This window comes from Acomys russatus, chromosome 23 (genome assembly GCF_903995435.1).
Source record: "Acomys russatus chromosome 23, mAcoRus1.1, whole genome shotgun sequence".
NCBI lineage: Eukaryota > Metazoa > Chordata > Mammalia > Rodentia > Muridae > Acomys > Acomys russatus.
In genome coordinates, this window is record NC_067159.1 from 54,774,833 (window position 1) to 54,800,277 (window position 25,445).

General features: G+C 43.8%; 1 protein-coding gene across 1 annotated transcript in view; it reads left to right on the forward strand.

The window, feature by feature from the left end:
• Positions 1-23,223: 23,223 nt before the first annotated feature.
• Slc44a5 (solute carrier family 44 member 5) overlaps positions 23,224-25,445 on the forward strand; it is a 68,765-nt gene continuing 66,543 nt past the window's right edge. Inside the window, exon 1 of the mRNA XM_051165877.1 lies at positions 23,224-23,298. Coding sequence (XP_051021834.1) covers positions 23,250-23,298 — 49 coding nt within the window. The 5' untranslated portion in view covers positions 23,224-23,249. The remainder of the gene's footprint in view (positions 23,299-25,445) is intronic.

A 25,445-nucleotide genomic window follows, 5' to 3' on the forward strand; every position in this document is an offset into this window, starting at 1 on the left:
GAGAGAGAGAGAGAGAGAGAGAGAGAGAGAGAGAGTGTGTGTGTGTGTGTGTGGTGAGCGTGCGTGCATATTTTCATGTGTGAGGACATGCACAAATGCATATAGGTACATGTTGAGGCAGAGTATCTCAATCGAAGCCAGAGCTCATCAATCTATCTAGTCTCCCAAGTAGCTTGCTTTGGGTATGGGTCCCCATCTTTGCCTTCTGAGTTTAGAATTAGAGATAGGCTGCCATGCCCACCAGACCTTTAAGTGGGTTCTGGGGACCTGAACTTGGGTCTTGATGCTTTCTTGCCATGTGCTGTGACTGCAGAGCTATCTCCCCAGCCCGTGCACACCCATCCCACGATGTGCGTCTGAATTTGTGTCCCACTCACAGAGGTGCTTCGCTTTATTACTTCCAACCCTGCCACGCCTGGCTCTATTGAGCTGATGGCCAACATTGCCCTGGCCGACTGCAGCACTGCCTCTCCTGTATCTGTGCTACTTACACCATCCTTTGCCTACAGTAGTTACGGGAGCTGTTGATGCAGTGCAAACCGATGAAAGAACTATGGCCTGTCTATGTGATGGGAGCTGGCAAATCTGGATTAAACCAGCCTTACTCAGAGCTTGAACATTTTTCTTCAGTTTATTTTGAAGATCATTTACAACTCATCCTTAAGCCGCCTCATTATGTCTTTCAGAAACATTTGTAAGAGAACAACTAATCAAGAGGTCTGGGGTGTTGGGAGTACATTGAGAAAAACAGATGTTTGCTATTTAAAGCTGTGTGGATGATTGTTAATTCTTTTTCCAGTGAAAAGACGTTCTTATCCACTAAATAAATATATTGTCTTCAAGTGCGAGCCCTTCTGTGTCATGGCGATGGGACAGTTTCACTGATGGAGTCGGAAATGAAAATGCCTGCTCATTTTGCATAGTAAGGAAGATGGGCAAGGAAAGCAATGGTAAATTATTCACTCTTCTTAGCCTAACATGAAGAAGGTGAATGAGAAAGTGCCGTAGGATTCTGGGAAATGGTAGCAGGCTGCATGTCCTCAATAGCCAACACGTTTGGCTGACTGTGTAGGCACACGCATGTCCTCAATAGCCAACAAGTTTGGCTGACTGTGTAGGCACATGCATGTCCTCAATAGCCAACACATTTAGCTGACTGTGTAGGCACACTAAAGCTGCAGTCATGTGTAAATGTAAATATCAACATTTAGCCAAATGTAAAGAGGAAGTGGGAGAAGGGAGTCAGTCACACCTATGATTTCCTACTACCCTGAACTATAGAATTTTTTAAAAATTAGTATCATTTAGTACTTAAAATAGCAGATTCAAAACAATTACCCATTTGATTAGAAAAGAATTTTAGAGTTTACTCAGTTGGGCCTCCTGTTGTGGGTGGCATAAACAAGTCTGAAAAGATTGGAAAAGCCCTAGTGACAATGATGTGGTGCTGTGCTGGCACGGTGCGTGGACTCATGTCTCTAGGTTAGGCCCGTACCAGCCTACCCTGCCTGTGCCACAGAGAGGGAAGGGTCCCCTGAGTTCAGACCATTGACTGGGTTCACAATTCCTCACCTGCTGTACACCTGGTACCCACAGTTCTCCCCTGGCGTGCACTGCCCATGGTTTTCCCCAGTGTGTGCTGTCCACAGTTCTGCCCTAGTGTGCCACGGAGCACCCCAGTCAGGTATGGGGGTCCCTGGGACGAGGGTCCTCGAAGACTTGGTGGGCAAGGATTTGGTGGTGACAAACAGAGACAAATACAGAGGCAGTTTGAATCTGAGTGTATCTTGCAGGCAAGCAGTGTAGATTATTATACACATTTTGAAACAGGGAGTGTTTTGTGGTTATATTTTCCACAGAATAGATTCAAGGGGGTCAGTGAAGCAATCAGGCATCTAGAATACACAGTACAAAGTACATAGTAATAACATCATTGTTTCTAAGTCATTAACTTGGCACAGGCAGATATTACATTCTCAGGTTGAGCCAGGGGCCGGAGACAGTCCTCAGTAAGATTAACTTTTTGCTGTTAGTCAATGTCTGACACCTTGTTCCCATTGATGACTACCCATCCATCCCCTCCCTCACACACTCCTGTATAGGGGAGAGGTGGATGAGGTATAGCAGCCAATCCATAGGGTCCTCTATATCTAGGAGGACACCAGAGACTGCCCTTCAATACATATGCCACGCCATATGGAGTTTTGTATTGTAGGAATTGAAATTCTGCTTTTACTCTCACTCTTGTCCGAGCTACCTTTTCCTCGAATGGGCTCTGCCTTTGGTAAAGACCCTTCATTTAATTGAGGGGATTTTTCAACCACCTCCTTTTCCTGTAATTGATTTAAAAAGTTCTCCATTGTTTTTTATTCTTAAGAACTTTCAGGATGACTAATAATAAATTAGGCGCATGAGGAGGAGGCGTCTCATTCTGTGGTTTCTAGGCTGGCGCTTTGTCTAATTCTCCTCCTGGCACCGTATCCCTGGTCACCTTGTTGTTGCCTTGACTGTGAGTGAGGAGAATAATAGGACAAATAAGAAGGAATCCCAGGAAGCAGGTCGCTATCAACACTCCAAGGGAAAGAACATCATGGCCTCTTCCAGGAGACTCTCCATTTTGGGGTCATTGCCTCAGGCCCGCGGAACAGCATTGTCATGGGGACTCTACTGGAGGTGGCGTGGTACTGGTGTGTGCTGCCCACACTTCTCCAGTTCCCTGAGCTCCCAGCACTGGCTGGCCAGCACTTCTCAGACCACCAGCCCCAGGACTATACTTCCACGCATTGAGCTAACTCCAAATGAGCAAATCTCAATGCAAAAATGGGAACAACACAAACCCAAGGCTGCACGTCTCCTCTAAAACTTGCTAACCCTAGAGTCCTAGACTCCAGTGAAATGAATGACTTCAAAGAACTTCCAGAAAAAAAAAAACCCTCCAAGAATGATTATAACTATTAAACAATGAATCTAACAACCCCAAGAAGACAAAAGCAAAGAGGAGGATGAAATGTTAAATGTCAGTACAAGACAGGAGGGTAGATTCAATAGAGAGATAGAATCAGCGAAGAACACCAAACTGAAATGATGCTGGCAATGAAAGGCCGAGCGAACTAAATGAAATTCTCAGTGGGAAGCCTCATCATCAGAGTATCAGAGCCACAAGACAGGGTAGAAGAATCACATTACTCAGAAAAAGTCATGATAAATTTATTAAAAAGCCATAAACAGAAAACAAGAGAGTTCCAAGGAACACTGAGTAGACCTAACCTTCAGATTAGGATGGGCCATAGCAGAGGTATAGAATATTCTTAGTAAAATCATAGTAGAGAAGTTTCCACAGCCAGAGAAACAGAAGCCCATCTAGGTATAAGAGACCTACAGAACTCCACCTAGACTGGACCATCAAAGAAACCCTATGATGTATTATGGTTAAAACATCAAAAGATGCAGGATAAAGAAACTGTATTGAGAGCTGCAAGAGCGAAGGATCAAGTCACTTATATGGGCGGGGCCATCAGAATATCATTTGATCATTTAATAGAAACTTTTAAAAACAAAAGGAACTGGAAAAGTGTATTACCAGTTCCAAAGGATTGAGTGCCCCACCCCCACAGACTATTATACCCTGAAAAGCTATTAAAATTCAAAGAGAAGTAAAAGCTTTCTGGAGGAAGTTATTTCCACTAAGCCAGCTCTGCAGAGGATATTTAAGCAATACTTCCGTCTGAAGAAGAAGAACACAGCCAAGAGGCCACGGTGAACAATTAACAATGCAAGGTCAGGGAACCAAGAGGGCTGAGAGAACATCACAAGCTCAACAGAACGACCGGAGTGGACACATCTCTTAGCCACGGCTCTGAAGCTCAGCACTTGCAATTCCCTAGTGAAAAGGCGCCAGCAGCTTGGAACACAAAACAGGATCTATCCTCTTGTTTCTTCCAAGAAAATCATGTTACCATCAATGATTGCTGGATGCCACCATAGGGTAAAGGACAGGAAAGTGTACCCAAAGCAAATGGATGTTAAAAACAGAGTTAATATCCGACAAAATAGACATCCATCTCTAGATATCCATCTTTAGTTCCTTCTTCCTTATTTCCTAGTATATAATAATTGTCTAGTAGGTCTAATGCTTTGGATTTCAGTGCAACGTTTTATGTTTTGTGTCTTGCTGCAAGAGGAAGTAAGCTGGTTGTGAAAGGAAATCCATATTTATGCTCTTGATGGGGAAAGAGGGAAGGAAGAACAAGTCTCATTATAAATTGAGTGCTGCCTCAGCCCCCTGAATTATAATTGTCCTGGTTGCTGAATGCTCTCTGGCTTCTCCCAGACGGCTGACAGCACTCGGAATTAAGTCACGTTGTGACAACCTGCCTATATGTAACAATCACCACAGTCCTGACTTGAGATCACTCAGAATTAAGTCACATTGTGTCAACGTGCCTATATGTAACAATCACAGTTCTGACTTGAGATCATTCAGAACGAAGTCACATTGTGGAGACATGCTTCTGTGTAACAATCACAGCTGTGACTTGAGATCATTCTGGAGTTTACCTGACGCAGTAAGTGAGGTCTAGAGAGAGCAGGTGCACAATATGTATTCATTCATTACCCCCAGCCATACAAAATAGCTGATGTTATTGTCAATAACTTTCCATTTTCAGTGCAACACTAAAAAGAGTTACACTGTTGACATCACAAATGAGGTTTGAATTAAATTTCTTGTGGAAGTATCATTCCTGGTAACTTAAGACTGAACCTGATGCAGCTTGGAGTAACTGGACTATGAAAATAAGAACTTAAGTAAGGACAAAGATGTAGCTGTTAAGGATGAATTAAGAAAATGTTGATTTATCTTGGAAAAGTCAGAGTTATTCATATAATGCATGATGTTATAGTGTGATTATAAACACAAATTGGATATAATACGTACATATTTGAATATCTTATTCATCTCATTATATTTTTAAAATAATCCTGAGCATCAGCTGAACATCTATGTCTTTCATAATTCATGTGGTTGAAAGCCAACTCCCTGATGTGACAGTACAGTATTTAGGTGTGGGTCCCTTTAGGAGGTGAAGAGATTGAGAGTGACGGAGATTCAGTGTTGCAATCAGTGTCATAATGAGAGACATAAGCAAAATTTGTTCTTACTATGTGAGAACTCAACAAGGTAAATTTTCCTAGAGAGTATGATCTGAGGGGCTCAGTGGATAAGAGTACTTGCTGATCTTGCAGAGGACCTGGGTTCTATTCCCATCACCCACGTGGTGGCCTGTAACATCAGCTCCAGGGTAACCTATGCCTTCTTCTGGCCTATGTATGCACCTGTGTGCATATGGTGTGCACAAACACATGCAGGAGCATTCATGCACATAACTAGTAAACAAGTCTCAAACCCACAGGCAAGAGCAGAGAATTAATGCCTGCATGCCTAGTGCCCAGCTTGCTTTATCTCCTCTCTGTCTATTGATCCCAAAATGCTGCCGCCCACACTTCTCCTGTATCGAGTTAAAAAAAGGCAATCACCTCACCCAACAGATATGCCCACAAACTAATGTGATCTAGATAATCCTTCACTTATGCTCCCTTCCCAAACGATTCTACATTGCCTCAAATTGATATTTAAATCTACGCATCGCAGCTCTTTAGATCTGGGTGTGCACACTGTTGTCCTCACCCGTGTGGCAATGGCTGCTAGGCAGTTGTAGCTTCCGTATCTACAGAAGCTGATTCCAGAAAGTAAACAGCAGGTCCTGGCTCTGAGACTTAAGATCTAATTCCTTTACCACGTGCTTAAAATCAACTTGTAATTAAAACACTTTAATAACGGCTAAGGGTTTGCTGAGTCGTAGATTTTGTTTGTTCATGCTGCAACAAAATTGAACCACAAAGTCTTTGCAACAAAACTCAGTGCACATACATCAGTGTATCAGCATGGAGCTATGTTTATAGAACTTTCTGCCATTTGGGTTGATCTGGCATCTGCGTCAAAGGCCGTTTCCCGTCTGCTACTCATGTACTCATAGAATGTGTTTGTCCAGAGACCAGGGATGGGGAGGGAGAGGAAAGATTGTGTTTCTCTTCTGTGCAAATATTAACATATCCCAAAGCACACGGAATCTGTACAGGATCACATGAAGCTAAGTAAAAACCAACACAGTGCAATGTTTGACAGACTTGCGTCTAAATGTCAGCTTGGCAAGACCTGATTGTGGGCTTTCTTGTTTGAGAGTTTGACACACTTTTGACAATGAAACCTGCACCTCTGAGGTTGCAGATTGGTAGTTGTAGAAAGGCTGTGGGACGAGGATTGGGTCAGGGTGGGGTGTTGGCAGTGCTGCTGGTGTGAAAATTGAACTGGGTGTTTTACACGGAGAGTGCTAGATTAACTTTAAGTCGTGGTGCTGAAGAGCAGGACACAAGCTTTGCCATCTATGTTACCACAGAGATCATGTCCTCACGTCTGACAGGCACCATTAATGCTGTGGAGACCTTGCGAGGGGACACCACAGAGGCTGACACTGGCCATGTGCCCTGGGCTGAAAGTCGAGCATGGAATAAGATGCTGAAGAGCGAGCCAGGGGTGAGACCTCTTCACTGACAGCCCCGGGGGACCATGTGTGTTAACCTGGCATTAGTGTCACCATTTTACCCTTTCTGGAGCTTGTTTGTCCTGAGAGTCACAGACATGAAGCCACATTTCACCATGCAAAACCTATCTGTAATGTCCTAAAACTATACTTTCATGGGGCTTAGTGGTCTGTACTTGGATTAAAAAAAAAAAAGCAAACAAACAAACAAAACAGATTATCTTGCTTATAATTAAATATACTCACCAAAGTAAAATGTTTAAACATATACTTCAGTTTAATTTACACAGCAGATTTAAGTAATTACCAAGATTGTTGGAGGGGCTTTGGGGTGGGGGGGAGGGGGGAGAAGCACACAAGCATGAGTGACACATGTGTATAGAAGTCAGGGACCAGTTGTGGGTGTTGGTGCTTAAGCTCTGTTCACCATCGCTTTTGGAGGCCACCAATTCAGCTAAGCTGGCTTCCAGTGAGTCCTGGAGATCTGTGTGGCTCAGCCTTCCCCAGCAGTAGAATTGCTAGTATGCATCACCACACACAACTTTTGTCTTTTCAGCTTGGTTGCTGGGGGCTACACTGAGGCCCTTGTAGGCAAGAAATTGACCGCATGAGCCACCTGAGCCTGATGCTTGTTTTTAAGGGACCCGGTCGGTGGTAGCTTGTTGTAGTAGCCCAAGTTGATTAAGACACCCAAGATGCCCATTCTGCACACCAGGATAGCTTTGCAAAGTGATGAAGACATCTCCCTGTAAGTGTGAATGGAAAATGGGCGGGGGGGGGGGGGGGGATTATACACTTACAGGAGTAGTCATTGAGAATCTGTCATTGGATCCGTCTAAGGAATTCACTATATTTAATCATTGAACCATTTATACAAACCAATAGCCATAGGCCCCTTCTGTCTATGGTTGTTGGGCTTGCTAGCCTGCCCCTGTCATCTGAGCTCCAATGGAGGTTGAGTGAGGATGACAGGCTCAAGGCTTGCCTGGGTGACACAGCAAGTACAGAGCCCACCGCAGGTGCTTCATGGGACTGTTTCAAGGTGAAAAGTGAGAGGAAATGGCTGGGGATATAGCTCAGACGGAGTCTGCGTATCTAGTTTGGCCTAGGCCCTGGTCCTTCCACAATACCAAAAGCAAAAGTCACTTTGGTTCCTGGTGCATTTTCAGTGCTTGGGGTTTGGGGTAGGGAATGGCTGGGGTGAGGTATGGTCCCTACTTCTGGTTTAAGCCTTTCCTGGGTCCAGGACTTCATCCTGGGTCTCTCACTGGTCTTCCCTGCTAACACACCCTACTTGTATGGTGATAAGTCAGGCCAGGTAGCCAGCTTTGTGGTACCAGAGATGACTAAAGAATCACAGCACACAGTCCCTTCTTCTAAAAATCACACTTCTGAAGTGTGTAATATTCTGACTTGGGAGGTCTGTTCCTCTTGTTACACATCGCACCCAGCCTTTAAAACGCAGACATCGTCCCTTCCATTTCTGTTGCTCTGCTCTTGGGTGTCTCTGCCTAACTAAGTCAGCAGATTTATGAAATGCCGGGCGTGCGACTTTCAGGAGCTGGAAGCTGGTCTCGGCACCCAAGACGTGCAGAGAGCGGCTCTGCGGGTGAAAGCATTTGGTGCTCCGGGTCATGTGCTATTGGTGAGGAAGTTTGCTGGTGTCCATGGCACCTGATATATAGAAAAAAACCTATGGCTTAAATATTACCAGAAATTATCTTAGGGTTGCTTAGAAATTATCGTCCTTGAGCTGGTGTCTGCTCTGCATGCAAGTGTGCAGGACTGAGTTCTTTATTGTTGCTTTTGGTTTTTCGAGACAGGGTTTCTCTGCGTAGTCTTGGCTGTCCTGGATTCACTTTGTAGACCAGGCTGGCCTCACAGTCTCTGCCTTTCCTGAGTGCTGGGATTAGAGGCGTGTGCCACCACATCCAGCTAGGCCTGAGTTCTTAACCATAAAACCAGGTGTAGCAGTATGCACTTCTAAACCCCAGTGATGGGGAAGAAAAGGCAGGCAGGGCCCAAGGCTGGTGTTCCAGCTCGCATAGCTGAAATGGGGAGAAACCCTATCTCCCAGAAATATAAGGTAAAGAGTGACAAACAAGACACTGGAAGTAGACCTCCAGCCTTCAGGCATGCACATGTACATGCGAGTAATACTGCGCGCGCGCGCACACACACACACACACACACACACACACACACACACACGCTAATTTAAGGAAGGGGACTAGATGTCCGTGAACTTTGCTTTAGTGTTCTACTTTACTGTTTGGCCACTGAGTCCTTTAAACTATCAAGTAAAAATCATAGCATTAAATAAATTTAAGTACACGAATGCCAGCTTTCACTCTACTAACTGCCTTCTCTCACTCATAAAGCAGTTCTTCTGTAAATGGGTCTTTTGGTTTGTTCCAACCCAAGTAGGTTCTGAAGCTTCTGTAACTGTGTAGCCCTGACTTCGTTCCTACCAGTTCTTTCTTTGACATGTGTCGTGTGTTCATATTCATGTGTGCACGTGGAAGCCAGAGGATGCTGCTGCCTTCCTTCCTCATGAGCTCGTGAGTTCAGGTGACTGGCTGCTATCCCTCTCTCAGGATGTTCCTGTCTCTTCCTAGGCAGTGCTGGAGTTACAGGCATGGGACACCTCACGCAGCTGCTTTTATCCGGGTGCTGGGGATCCAAATTTGGGTCTTCATGTTTGTGTGGCAAAGATTTAGTGAGTGAGCTATCTCCCCAGCTCCTGCTTTCCTTTTTTAAATTTGCTTTTTAGAAATAGTTCTTTTCTATTTTTTTAATCTTGTTTCCCTGATTTTTTTCTCTTTTATCAATTTCCTCCTTTATCTTTCGTACTTCAGATTTTAATGAGTAGACTCACAGTTTCCTTGTCTTCAAGTCACTTTTTTTTCTTGTCTTGATTTCAGCTGCCACATTTTCTTCTCCTTCCCTGTCTTTTCCCCTAATATGCCACTGACAAGTGTTACAAAGGCACCATTCAGTAACTTGTCATGTGTACTTCATCAAGGCGGGCTCTTTTTTGAGACACTAGGACAACCCACCACCCTTGCAGGTAAAACAAGCCAAAACTGACCAGTCGCAAAAAAAATGAGAGACACATCTTTGATCTCTGAAGACTCAGAGGAAACACACTTTTATCAAGTTGATGCATGAAATCAAGGGGAAGCCCAGAGATTCAAAAGAGACAAGCACAAGCTGCGTTAGTGTCTCCTTTCCCTCCCAGTTAAAAAGCCTTAGAAACCTGTTCTCACCTGTTCAGTCAGCAGGGTGTCTTTGAAGAACTGAAACTGCTCCTGTGGGGTCCCGTGCCTCCACACACTGCAGTGGTGTCCAGCGAGAGGACCCGGACCTGGCAATGGTGCTGTAGTAATCAGGCTGGGATGCACTCTCTCCCCTGCAGCTCGCATCTTCCCAGCTCTCAGACCCAAGGTTTTTCTACTTCATCTCTATTCATTCTGTGTCTGGATACCTGATGAAAGAAAACACATCGTTTTCGAGGTACCTGTCTCTGCAAGAGTTTCCAGTAGGCGATGAGCCAGCTGAGATTGCAGATGTGAGTGACTTAATTGTTGTCACAATCCAGGTGAGAAAATATCTGTTACAGTTAGATGTGAGCTCTTAGGTTCCTTAATATCTGAAATACCATTACTGCAGATTTTCCAGGAGACAGGTTCACTGGCCTCTGGGGCCACTCGCTCCTCCCAGCCTCCTCCTGTCTCCTGTTGCTTTGTTCTGTCTGGGGCTCCTGGGCCACACCCTGACTGTGCCCACCCTTGGAGCCTTGGCTTTTGCTCTCCCTTCCCTCTGTACACAGGCCACTCTTCATGTTCAGTTTCACAGCCTCGCTTTTATTTTCAATCTAACTGATCACATGGTCTGCCCTCGCTTTATTTATTAGCCTTTCCGCACTAAGTTGGAGCCATGAGCCTGCCTTGTCTGTCCAGTTCTCAGTGTGCTCACTACACCAGGGAGGATCATGGTTAGGGACACAACTGTTATCGCAACAATGAGAGAACTGGCTGTTTTTGTTTATGTGTTTTGTTTTGTTTTTAATGTGGTTCAAGATATTTGTTTGAGCCAATGAGAGTTCTAGGTAGCCAGGTCTCTATCCCATCTCAAGTGTCCATGCTTGATTTTGTGCCTTGGTTCTTACCCTTTCTTTGGCTGGAACTGATTTCTCTTTTGCCACCAGGTAACATCATATGTGACTAAGACGTGAGCCGCCTCCTCTCACTCGTGACTCATATCGTCGCACTTGTCTCTCCTCTGCTTTGGCTCCGGGCTCCTTGACTATAGAGCTTGGCTTTGCCTCTGCGCTTCAAAACGTTGTCTTTCATGATACCCTTTTTATCTTCATGAGCTTTTGTGAAATCATGAAGTTGTGGTCTATAAGAGGTTGTATTGTGGTTTTCCAACTTTTCCCTTCTCGCGAAGGGAAGTAAGCCTAGGCATACTTCACTCTTGTCTTTTTCTATGTGCATACACACACATGTACATACATGCGCGCACACATGCACGTACACACACACACACACATGCGCACACGTGTGCTTCTCGGAGCAGCAAACAGCGGATGTACTTTAAACATTGAAAACCACCTGCTAGTTGTTTATGTGACGGCCTGAGGAGGAAGGAGCCCCATTCGGGCATGGCTCAGAAAATAAAAGTCCTGTACAGACATACTGAAAAATGTCAGGAGACCAGGGCTGGAAACTAGACCTCATGTGTGTTCTGTGGCAGTGCTCGGTTTCTTTATGAGGATCATGGTCATTCTCGAACAAAATAATGCTGCTGTTCCAAGTGTCTAATGCTGAAATGACAGAGACCCTGCAGTTTGTGACATGTTTTATGTCTAATGATCAAAAACTATATGAGCATTTCAACATGCAGCCTGTGAGGACTGCAGTGTGTGTATTTATAAGGACTTTATTTCCATTTCATACTCCATTCCCTTGAATGTGAGCATCAAGGACTATATAAACAATTGAAGTTAAAATATAAAGTCATTCAGCTATAAGTTCCAACAACTTGCTACTCTTCTGTTATGGTTCCAGGTCTAGAATAGGTTTTGCTGGGAAATGAGCAGAGGGTTGTCTTACTTTGAATTGTATAAAAATACAAAATTCTCTGTTTTCCTAGACTAATCTTATGAAATACATAAGTACTTCATAATAAAGAAAACCACACATTCTTTAGATAATCCATTTGGGTGTACTGGATATTGTTAGAAAAATAATATTCTTAGTATGATTTGTGTGTAGTGTATGCATGTGTGTTGCAGGGCACACACATCTGTACATGTTTGTGTGTGTGTCCTTTGTTTTCTTTCTTTCTTTATTTCCCTCTTTCTTTCTTTCCTTTTTTCTTTCTTCCTTTCTTTCCTTCTTTGAGGCTGGGTGTCCCACTAACTGTGGAGCTCTCTGCTTTGGCTAGATCACTGTCCAGTGAACTCCTGACATTGTCATCTGTCCATCTCTCCAGTGCAGGGATTTCAGGCACATGCCTGCCACATCTGGCCTTTTTCATGGGTCTGGATATTTAAGCTTGGGTCCTTATGTTGGTGTGGTGGATACTTTACACACTAAGACATCAATCTAATTCCTGTAACAATTACTCAACTTCTCTCTGCGGGATTCAGGGATCTTTGATGATTTGTCTTTCTCAGCATCCATTCCAAGCTCCTGTCTCTCCAGCCTGCTGTGATACAGAGGCAGAAAAGCCCAAGGCTTCATGTTTTAACCACCATCCTGTAGCAATGGCCACGCTGCAGCTCTGACCAGTGACTCAAAGAAGTATTCCAGGGACTTTCAAAGTCTAACTCGGGAGAATTAGGTGCCTGTGTGCAGCCAACTTGTGACGGGGGTGTTGACAAGAAGCTGTGTGTGCAAGCTAAGCATGAGGTCAGAAAGAGGCAAGTGTCCAGTTCTGAAGGATGTGGCACATCAGCTCAGGATCCAAGCATAGAGCAGCTTCCACAAACAAGTTCTGTGGGATTTAACACACTCGTCTTAGTTTTGCTCCCAGCCCCACAGTCAAATATTTTTAGTGAATGTACCACTAAGTTCCCATGTGAATACATTACATGGAGAGCATTGTTAATGATCTAAAAGTCAACAGATATTTTAAAAATCTTTAGTTTTGAGGGAAAGTGAGACAGCTCAGCAGGTGCTTGCCGGCAAGCATGATGCCGTGAGTTCAGTCACCGGAACTCAAGAGGTGAAGGAGTGACCAACTCCTGCTCCTCTGACCTCCACATGCCTGCCTATGTACACATAAGCAAATAGATGTTAACACCTACAGAGTTAAAAAATCAGTCTCTTTGCCTACTTATCTATCTATCTATCTATCTATCTATCTATCTATCTATCTATCTATCTATCACCTATCTGTCTGTCTAATCTATCTCCCTCTCCCTCTCATAGAAATGGCCCCATTACTAGAAAGTTTGTGGTATATATAGCCAATTCAACTTGTACATTGTATCAGTTACTTTTTGTTGCCATGACAAAGAAAAAAAAAATCAAGAAAAGCAACTTGAAAAAAGAAGGACTGGTTTTAGGTCATAATTTGAGGACACAGCCCATCATGACAGGGAAGGCATGTTTGAGGGAGCACAAGGCGACGGGCATGTTAGATCCAGTCAGTAGTCAGAGAGGGATGAGACTGGTGCTTAGCAAGATTTAGCTGTGACCAACAGGACACCCAAACCACCACAACGTAAAACCTTTGTTATCCTGGGACAAGTCATGCTCGTCAGCTGGAGCTGAGGAGTTACACTGGGTAAAGAGAGACCAGCATCACTGAGGTGAAGTCTTCTGGCAAGTGTTTCCTGAGACCCAGCACACAGAAGCTGTGTCCCAGAGGCGGCCAAGGTTGTACCTTGCACTGCTAGCCAAACTTGGTTTTGTAAGCAATGTTATGGCATTTTTATTAAAATGTAATAAAAATTAAATAAATATAAGATGTCATAAAATATAAAAATGTTATGACATTTGTATTCATTCTTTGAAAGTACCTACAAGGTGTTAAATCTGATGTGCGTCCCCTGGGGAGGCAGGCATTGGGTGGCAAAGCTTTGCTATGGAAGCTCACTGTTGATTACTTCATCGCCTCACAAATCTGCTTATTTTCACTACAAAGCCAGAAGCCTTCTACATAGGTGCACGTCTCCCAGCCACACGGGTCCAGCGCTTGGCGGAACTGCTATGAGTGGTGTATGCACTCCTGGTCTCCCCGAACACTGAATTATAGCGCTCATAAACTGCAAACAATGCTTTGTGGCTCAGAAACTGTGTTTCCTACTTGTGTGGGTTAAATTATGATTAGCTTCTAAGATGAGAAAGTCTGCAGTGCATTCAGGGTGCATTCGGCACCAATGGCAGCGAGGTGACGCTGTGGGTCAAGGTGACAGCTGCCAAATCTAACACCTGAGCTCAGTTCCCAGGCACACTTCAGCTAGTTTCCTCTGACTTGCATTTGTTATTGTACCTGCTTTGCCTCTCCAAAATATGTTTAAACTAATTTAAAAGCTAATTAGATTTCTAATGACCAAAGTTCAAAATTTCAATCACCATGACTTAGTAGATGTGCAATCCCAGTATGGTTTTTTCTTCTGGGAACATGTCCCTAGTGGCTTTATACCTACCTAGCTGGTAGTGTCGTCTCCATGAGGCTGAGAAATATCACTGCATCAATTTCAATATCTGAGCTTATTTCTATGACTAGGGGTTACAAAACAAGATATAAATTTGTATTTTAAAAGTGCTTTTAATTTGAAAATATAAGGAATCGGTATACAATTTAAGAGGTACACAAAGATACATTAAAAATGGTTCTCCCTCCCTCGCTGTTTCTGTTGCCATTTTTAAACAGTCACTAACTCCATCCCCCCATGTAATCTATAAAAAAAAAATCACTTAAAATGTGTTTTTCATTTAATGGACACCCAGTTGTAAATATAAACATGTTTTACAAATGAAGAGGTTTCGTTGCTAAGCTAATGTGCAAAACTAATTTTTATCTCTCAGTATGAAAGCACTATGATGTCTGCCAGGGCGTCTGGTGTTTCTTAGTAACTGCATTGTGGTGGCTACGCCTGGTGTGTGAGTGCTCAGACGCACACGTGCTGTTTCAGTATAAAGTTTTCCTTTCCTCTTCTGTGGGCTAATATGGTGCCGGCCTATGACAAATATTTTGCTATTTCTTTCTATTTTGTGTCCCTGTTATATGTGAAGTGTGTGTGGGGTATGTGTGTATATGAGGTGTGTGTATATGTGTGTGTGGCATATGTGTGTTTGTGTGAGAGGTGTGTGTATGTATGTGTATATGTGTGTGAGATATGTGTGGTGTTTGTGTATGTGTGCGTAAAGTTTGTGTGTGCGATGTGTATTTGTGTGAGAGGTATGTGTGCATATCTGCATTTTGTGTGTATATGTGTGTATTGTGTGTGTATGTTTGTGTATGTGTGTATTTGTGTATGGTATATGTGTATGTGTGTGTTTTATGTGTATTTACTGTGTGTATATGTGTATTGTGTGTATATGTGTTTGTGTGTTTTATATATGTGTGTGTAGGATGTGTGTATGTGTGTGTGATGTATGTGTATTGTGTGTGTGTGTGTGTGTCTGTGTGGGTATACAGATGTATGTGTGTGGGTATACGGATGTGTGTGTGTATGAATGTATGTGTGGTGTGTGTGTGTGTATAGGTGTGTGTGTGTGCATATGTATGTGTATGTGTGTGTATGTGTTTTGTATGTGTGTGTGGATGGATGTGTGTGGTTTATGTGCATGTGTGTGTATGTGTATTGTGTGTGTGTGTATGTGGTGTGCATGTGTGTGTATGAGGCCTTACACACCTGTGGTATACACTGGGGGGGTATCCTGTTTTATCATCTGCCTCTTTATTCTCTTGAGAAAGAGTTTCTTGCCTCACCTGGAGCTGGGCTGGTGCACAGGCCCCTCCTGTTTGTGACTCCCACAGTATGAGGCAACAGTTGTAATGCTCAGCCATACTGTATATTTTATATAGGTGCTGGGGATTTGAACTCAGGTTCCTGAGCAGCATTATCCATCTCCACATCTTCAATAATAGCATCTTATACTGATAGGAATTCTCCATAGCAGGCATTGCTAACTTTGGAGAAAGGTGCAGGCTGTCCAAGACCTGTGTGTGTTGTACCTCTGCTGTGCTGTCCCTTTGGTCTATGATGCCAGGTGTCAGGTGAGGAATGCCTAGGACCTGCCCTTGATTTCCTTTCTTTTTTGAGACATACGCTGTCTTTGTATATAGTACTATTCCGTACTCCTGCCTTGCCTCACACTTGTGGAAATCCTTCTGCCTCTGTCTCAAAAATGCTGCGGTGCAGATGCCTGCCACTGTGTCCAACATGGCTTTCACTACAGCAGCAATTTACAAAGTGATTTCCACCTGCTGACAGATCCTAGAATGCTGTGCAAAACTCATAAAAGTCATGAATCATCCATGAAGACCAACTTTATCTAGTCCCTACTCCATTGGAAACCAAAGACATTTATAGAAGCATCACCTAAAGTCTGTGGAAAAAGTAGGCTTTGTTTTCCTTGGCAAATAGAAAATATAAACCATGCCCAGCTAAAGCTGTTTTCTCAAGATAGCAGGAGCTCAAAAGCAAAGATAACAGAAGATTGATCGTGGAGAATACAGAAGGCTTTAGGACAAGTATTCACAATTAACTAAAGTGGATGCACACTCAGCAATCTTAAGTGACCTGGTGACTTGGATGGAGTGGTCCACGTAATCCTATAGTTCTGTAGGATTTTGATTTAGTTATATTTTAATTTTCTTTTTTAAATTAATTTATTCTTGTTACATCTCAATGTTTATCCCATCCCTTGTATCCTCCCATTCCCCCCCCCCTTTTTCCCATTATTCCCCTCCTCTATGACTGTTCCTGAGGGGGATTACCTCCCCCTGTATATTCTCATAGTATATTTTAATTTTCAACAACAGTTCTTAAGTTCCTTAAATATTATCCCCACATAGTAAGTATCCTTTTCTCGATGGGGGTGCCGGCACCCCCTTTGAAGGCAAATGGGACCTTTGATACAAAATATTAAGAGATTTGAAAAGCCACAGTTACCCTCAAATATCCAGAAATACAGGTCGATGTAACAAACAGCCTTCTTGATTAAGTTCCTGACTTTAACAAATGAAATTCTTCCAGGTGTCCTAGAACTTCACAATGAAACCTTAAAATGTGTTCTAGGCCTCTTCTCTCACATGCGTGTTACCCACACAGATCAGTCTCACACCAACTTTCCTTCCTTCCCTGTCCCACCCCAGGTCCACAAACCTCTCTCCCACATTCATGTCAGTTTGCTGTATGTTGTGACCACTGAGTTTAGCCAGGGCACACAGACACATACAGACACACACACCACACACACATACATAGACAAACAGACAGATACATACACACACATGCACACACGTGCACATGCACACACACATGGTACAAAGCAGCTACTGTAGGGGACAATAACTGACCTTTTAGGCAGTGTTTCTAGGAATTAGGAAGCAGGGGGTGCAGGTTAGTTCCTCACACGCAAGCCCTGAGAGCTTGCTCCCCTCACAAAACCACCAGAGTGTCTATTAACCCTGAAGAGCAGAGAGATGTAAAGTGCCAGGACAGAAGCTTTACTGGCTCACAACGGATGCGTAGCCCATCGTGACCAGAGTCATGGTGGCTGGAGCTGTGGCCCAAGGAAGCAGGAGGCATATTTATATTATGTCCCTACCAGGAAGCAAAGATGGATGTTACCTTCAAGGCTAACTTCCCACTCCTGCCGGCGAGGCCACAGTCCCAGAGGCTCCACAACCTCTCCAAAGGGGGAACACTCACCAACTGGGGACCAAGTGTTCAAACACAGGAGTCAGTAGGGAGCACTGACACCATGTTTGCCCAGACTCTACCGTAAAAAACTCCCCACGTTTTACCAGATGAATGGCTTGTCATTGACTGAGGTGACAGATGCCACTCACGCCACATTCTACACTTGGCAGCACACATCTTAGTCTCTGACAAGTCTCTGAGAAGTGAAGCATTTGTTCTGTTTCCTGGAGGAGGAGGAGGAGTGTGTGTGTATGTGTGTGTGTGTGTGTGTGTGTGTGTGTGTGTGCATGTGTGCACAGGTGTATGTGTATGTGCATGTGTGTGTGTCTGCACATGAGTGTGTGTATGTATGTGTGAACATGTGTGTACGTGTTTATGTGCATGTATGTGCTTGTGTTTGTATGTCTGTATGTCTATGTATATGTGTACACATGTGTATGTATGCACACGTGCATAGGTGCATACATGCTCTTGTGTGTTTGGGTGTACCTGCATGTAGAAGTCAGAGGACAACCTTAGTTATTACTCGGGTGCCATTCACTTGAATTTTGAGACAGGATCTTCCATTGGTTGGAACTTGCTGTATGGCCACTGAGCCTCAGTAATTTTCCTGCCTCTGCCTCCCCAGCACTGCGGTGAACCCACAGACTAGCATGTCTGGCCCTCCAGAACATGGACTCAGGGTCACATGTTCCCATGACAAGCACTTTATTGACATCTGATGCTCCAGCCCTGGAGTTGACCTTTGTACTGAGAGCATGTGGGGCAAGAGAGGGACGATGGTGTCACTCTGTCCCATGGGGGTCATACATGCTGCCATGTTGGAGACAGGACCTTTCCGTGGCTGGAGTTACCAACTGTGGGAGCCAGTAAGCTGACTCATTAGGCAGTGACAGGTGATCTGTCGAAGAATAGTGACTCCCTGAGCTTCTGTTCTCACTCTAGCACTCATTATTAATGACCTTCCAGGATGGATGATATTGGAATTCCATCTGCTGCAAAGAAAGAAAGCTAGAAAATGAATCAGTTTCAGCGTGAGGGCAGGAAGCTGTCCCCTAACAGGAAGCCGTGTGACGTCACTGGGGGGGGGGGGGAAGCCAGCTTTTAGCTGAGGCGCACTGAGCAAATAAAGCTGTTGCCACTGTGGACTTGACTTGTTTTCGGTGATTTTCACTTTATTGGTGGCATGTGTAAACTAGGTCAAAGCAACTGCATCTCTAGACAGCTCACTCACCGTGTTGGGGCAGAAGAAAAGAAAATAGAATCTGAGCTCGGAAGCACGGAACTGGACCTGGACAGTTAGCAGAGGCTGCCGTGACTGGCCTGTGGTCAGGGGTGTCTGTAGGCAGTCACGGTGTGTGCGTGGGTTGTCAGGCCACGAGCTAAGTGCTGCTTCCCAGGGCTCCATGTCTGGAGTCAGAGTTAAGCTAACCTTTTCTACAATGGTACAAGACACATTTTGCAGGCTGGGTGACTTCTTATTTAACTACCAAATCCAGCCATTATAAAACAAAATTGGCCACAGATTAAAAAAAAAAAAATCTTACTTATGGGCACTAAAATTTGAATTTTGCTTATTTTTTATGTTATAAAATGCAACTACTGTGCTTTGGGGTCTTGTTTTATGAGCAGTTTTGTTTGCTTGCTAGACATGATTTTTCTGTTTCTACATGGCCTAGGCTAGCCTCAGACTCATAATACCTCTCTCTGCCTCCATGCCTCCAGGATTGTGATTTATAGCTATGTAGCTCCATGCCACACCAGTAGGAGGAGACAGAGGTCCACGGATCTGAGACTACCCTGGTCTACACAGCAAATCCAGACCAACTGGGGCAGCATGGTGAAACCCTTTCTCAAAACAAGCGAACAAAGTAAAACTCATTCACAGATCAGCACATAAGCAAGTGGACGCCAGCTTTGCTGTTGTACAGCAGCGCTCCATCCCACCTCCACTGCGCCGGTCTATGTTACAATGAGGAGAGTGTAGGTGTGAGAAAATGTACAAAGGGGATTTCTGACGTCTGCAGATCTGAGAGAAGTCTTGTCTAGTTGAATGCTTACTTGAGAAGTCCCACTTTGAGCTGCTTAAAGAGTGAGGTTTTATTTAATGGGGTAGAGACGCCAACTTGGACACTTTTGAGAGTAAAGGGAACATTGTTGATGGGGTCTCCAGCCCCACAGGTGGAACCGAGCTCCGATGTACCAGATGGGGCATGCGGTACCAAGGAGGGGAGTTGAGTGGTTCTGCGAGCAGAATGCTCTGGACGTGACTGGGAGACACTGAACTAACTGGGCATGAGTGAAGAAGCAAGCTTAGGTCAGTAGACGCACTGTGAGAAGCGATGAGGCGAAGACCGCCCTGGGAAGGAGAGGGTTCTTGAGCAAGGATTGGACTTTGGGGTGGACGTTCAGAAAGTAAGGTGGCTGTGAGGCTCTGCTTGAAGGAGGAAATGATGTCCCCATGTCCCCGTGGTATCTGATTACAGAATGACTTGGGCCGAACAGAGTGCCTCAGGAACCCAATTAAAAGAGGACAGCAACAGGTTAGAGAGAAGATGAGAAAACCTAGGCCCACTGCAGGCAACAGGATCAGAGAGTGAGAGGTGGATGAAAGTCAGAGGAGAGGACCTGCCACTGACTATAGAAGATGCCACTGAATATAAGAGAAAGTGGGAACTCCCAGTATTTTCAGTATAGGTGGCCAGGCATGTACCACATTCACAGTTTAGAGATGTTGGGGGAGGGGAAATAGACGTAGGTGCATGTATAATTGAGTCCCAATTCTTACATGTTTGGGAATTAAATAGAACTGAGCAAAGTACTTTTAGAATTTAACTCGAAAATACATTTATGCCGGGTATACTCAATCTGAATAATGTTTTTGGAGGCTTTCTGGTAAACAGGGCGTGAGCAGCCTTGCTTTGGAAAAATGAGACTTTGATTGGCAAGGAATAAAGAGGAGAGTTGGGCCTATTTCTTCGTTAATATTTGCTCCGGGACCCCATGGGATGCGGCCCACTTTCCAGTTCCTACAGTGGCTCTTAACATTTGCTGTGATATAAAAACGAGCCCGCCTGAGGAGAAGGTCCCTGGGGACTGCCCTCTAGCTCATGTGTGCTTCAGAATTACTTTCAGACAGAAATTCCACAAACCACTTATTTTAATATTTGTCTTGGGATTTTTTTAAATTATCCAAATGAAATACATGATCTAAAAAATCCACCTCATTTCCTGTACAGTCATCCTGAGCACAAAAGACTGGAACAAAGATAAATCTCAACAGCATGTGAAGAGAGAAGTGGCCTGATGTGCCCCTTGGCTCACACAGTCGTACCTAAGTTGTAGCTCATATTCCTTGGCAAAATACTTCCCAATAATCCTCTAGGCACTGTTTTTTTCCAGAAAGTATATGAAAAAAGAGACAGAAGTAAATAAATACAAAAAGTAGATAATTATGACAGATATTTGTAAGTACCTGAAAGTAAATACATGAGCACAAAGAGACACAGGCACAGAGACCCACACGCACAGAGACACACATGCACAGAGACACTCACACACAGAGACACACATGTACAGACGCACACACACACAGACACACATGCACAGAGACACACATACACAGACACACACATGCACAGAGACACACATGCACAGAGACACACATACGCAGACACACACATGCACAGAGACACACACAGAGACACATGCACAGAGATACTCACACACAGAGACACACATGTACAGACACACACACACACAGACACACATGCACAGAGACACACATACACAGACACACACATGCACAGAGACACACATACACAGACACACACATGCACAGAGACACACACACGCAGAGACACACATGCACAGAGACACACACACAGAGACACACACGCACAGAGACACACACAGAGACACACATGCACAGAGACAGACATGCACAGAGACAGACACACACACATATTCAAGCACATACATAAACACAAACATGTACAAAGGAACACCCACACACACCTCTCACTTGTGCTAAAATACTACAATATTGAGATGTGTCCCATTCAAAATATTTTGCTCTGAAAATTCTCTTGTACAACTTTTAATCCTATCAAATTGGCTGACTTTTTTTCTAAACAGTATCCCCCAGTACAGCCAAGATTATATTTCTCCCGCCTCATCTTCCTGAGCGCTGAAATTACAGGCCTTACCTTGTATGCTTAGATTTTTAAAAACTTAATAATAGAGTCATAATTAAGTTTCAAATAAAGACTCAGTAGTGTTGCTCAGTTTAATGATGTAACTAACTTTTAAGCCATTGAAAGCTAAACACAATATTACAATGGAAATAAGAAACAATTTTTAAAACCTTGTTTTCAGGGCTGGAAAGGTGACTCAGTGGTTAAGCGCACTGTGGCCCTTTCAGAGGTCTGATATTGGTGTATCAGTGCCCATATGTGATGCACAGACACACACGGAGGCAAAACACCCGCACACATAAAATAAAAGTCAAAATAATGAAAAAAGAAAACTTTGGGAGTTCTTGCTGTTCTGTTGGTTTATAATCATGATTTGGGAAATTAATGGGTCTCTGAACTGTATTCTTTCTAAATCCAATCTGACAATATCCATTTTGCACAATTCTGGAAAGATTAGAGTTTGAGAACATTTTCAGCAGCTTGTATCAGGGCTAGAATATCCACAACCCTGTTCCTCAGAGAAAGTTAGTGTAGTTAGTCCTCTCTGTAAAATAGCCATGCCAACGACACACGTGGGAAAGACGTGCAGCAAGGACTGGTTGTTTTAGAGCATATGTTGGGAAGGCGTGAAAAAGAAAACCACGTGACCAAACTACTCAAAGTACACTTCAAATTTGACCTTTAAGAATCACTAAACTACGCCTGAAGTCCCAGTGCTCAGGGAGGCAGAGGCAGGCAGGTCTCTGTGAGTTCCAGGCCAGCCTGGTCTACAAAGTGAAGAGAAACCCTGTCTCAACACCCCCTACCCGCCACCCCCACCCTCCACCTCCCCCACCTCACACCCCCACCCCAGCCAGAAGAGTCACTGAGGTGCTGAGGTGACTACTGTGCAAATGACTGGCTTGCAGTGTCAATGAGAGGACCCTTGCCTGAATGTCAAACCAAAGAGGAGTCAAGAGAACTTACCAGCTGATGTGAGACGCTGAGAAAAATGAGAAATCCCCAGCACCTGTGTAGAAGTTGATGGATTTGTCAGCTCACTTGTAATTTCAGCCTCTGAAGGCGGAGACGGGAGATCTCCCGGGCTGCCGCACATGACTGGCTGCTGCACGTGACTGGTCGCCGGCACGTGACTGGTCAAATCCGAGAGCTCTAGGTTTGAGTATGGGCTTTGCCTCGATGAGGTAGATGGAAATTGATTAAGGAAGTTTCCCAATATCAATGCTGATCCCCCACACATGCGAACACACGTGTATACACGTGCAGTGCATACACATGCACAAAAAGAGAAAAATCCACGTGATGTTAGAATTTGATGATCTCTAAAAATGTTTACGTATGAGCCAAGAGAGTATAAAATGCATGGAGCTCTGAGGGGGCTGACTCCTCACTCCTACTTAAGTCTTTGACAGTACAAGTAACGTCTCTCCTGCCTCAGAGACACTGGCTCTAGGAGGCTTACAGTTATTTTGTCTTTATGTTTTTGTGAACAAGTGACTCGGGGCCTTTTTTAATTCTTTGTTCCTCTTTGTCTTCAGGAGTTGTACGGATGCTCTGTGCTGTATGATCTTCGTGCTATTTGTTATGGGCTACGTCCTGTTAGGACTCGTGGGTGAGTAACCCAGGCTCAGACAGCAGTGACTGCTGGCTGGTCATCAAGCTCGCTGGACACGAACGCTTCCCTTCCTTCTTGTTATAGACTGTTATTGTCTCTGGCCTTATTTGGTAGCAGATACAACACTAGATAAACACAAACCAAGAGCAGCCAAATGGAACCCAGGCCACTTAGGTGGGAAGGCAGCAAAAAAAAAAAAAAAAAAAAAAAAAAAAAAAAAAAAAAAGCAAAGGCTTCTAGTGGCTTCTTAATAATGTCTACACTTTAGTTCTTTAGTTCTGCTAAGGGGCTGACTGTATCAGTGCTGCTGCCTGCTGCAAGAACTAGGAGGTAGTTCTTAGGGTCATTGGGCAGTCTATAAACTTGTTTATTCATAAGCTAGCCAAGGGTAAGAGGCAGTGATTTCACCACCTAATTCATTGTTTTCATTGAACCCTGCTCTCTCTACCTACCAGGAAGAGCCTCTCTTGTTTGCTGTTAGGTTAAAGATCTTTCTAGAACATAAAACAAAAAACACAACCACATAAGATTATTATTCTTTAAAAGCACAAAAGGAAAACCAAAAAAAATCATATATTTTCCTCTTAAAAGGTTTTACAATTGTAGTCAGTACACCAAGACGTATAAATTCTGTCTTCTGGTTATTGACTATTGTTAGGGTAAAAGCCATGGAGAGCAGATATTAGCTTCTAGCACTGATAATTACTGACATTCAGTTAGCACAGAGAGTGACTTGCACCAGGTCATAGAGCACTGTAAAATATTCTGGCCTTCATTTTTATCCTTTAGTAAGAGAAGTGTCCTGAAGATGGTAATGAAAAGTAACTCCTGCAAGCTAATCTCCATATCACCATGCAAACTATTTGGAATTGGAGAATTTGAAATTCAAAACAGGAAAATAGGGAGAAGAAAAATTTAGTAGGCATTAACAGAAGAATTAATAATATGTTCTTGGAAGGCTCGCAAAACATCTCTCTTGTTCTCAAGTATTTAACTTCGGAACTTCTAAACATTAGTACCGATTGAGTACAATCTGCAGGTTGAATATTATGAAATATTTTCATATGCAAGTGGAATTTTAGCCTGACTAAATTCAGGACACATTTTTCTAGTGTACATAAATACTTGGTTATTTTTACCTACTGTCATTGAGATGTGTCTCACAAGAGGTGGAGGATTTGAAGCCAGAAGGTCTAGATTCTCATATTCTTCTGTGGGGTTTAGACAATTTATCTAGTTTACTCCTTGGGAGGGATAGAAACACTTGCTGAATTTCAAGGCCAGTTGTGAGGGATGGTCAGCAGTGCACAGCCGTGTCTGTGGTGTAGGGGAGAGTACTGAGCAGTGCACACAGAACATGCTTGCCTCAAGGTGCAGTAAATTTGTTTTAAGTGTGACTTACAGTACTGTTTCTATTGCAAACCATACTTTTGGTTATTAGAGTTTGAGTGCAAACAGGACTTCCCAAAGGGCTCCTGCTGTGAGCAGAATCTTTCCTTGCAAGGCCTAACTTCCTGGTGGGCTGAGTCTCTGTTCTTACAGGGAACAGCTAAAGCCACCTCTGTCCCTGGCAGGCTCAGAATAGGAGCTTCCACCATAGTTTCCTCTGGAGCAAGACAAGAAAGAATCCCACCACTTCCTTCAAGATCTCTGGATTCAAGTTGTAAATGCTTTAATTCACATAGTAAATTGGAGAGCACATGTTCCTCAATTGAAGCCAGTGTCCAACATTAAATAACTCAGCATTTCTTGCAAATTAATCCTAATGGCACTGAGGGAATCACATGACCCAAGAAGTTCATTAAATATCTACATACTATGTCTGGCAACTATGTCTCTCTTTGTTGGTTTGATTTAAAAGTATAAACCTAATCCCTGCTATGTTTAATGCTGGCCTGGAAGAAGATTGCAGGGATACAGTTGGCAGGGGTAACAAGAAGTGTTAAGAATGGGGTTCCATGCAAGAATGGGGGGGCTCCCCTGAGAAGGCGCTTTCATGGCCAGCTGTGGTGCTGGAAGCACTGTGGTGTCTGTCTGTCTGGAAGCACTGCGGTGTCCGTCTGTCTGTCTCTGTTACACCACAGTGCTCATGAGTGTTACCATGCTTGTTAGTGACCTCCTGATGGTGCAATAAAACATTACAC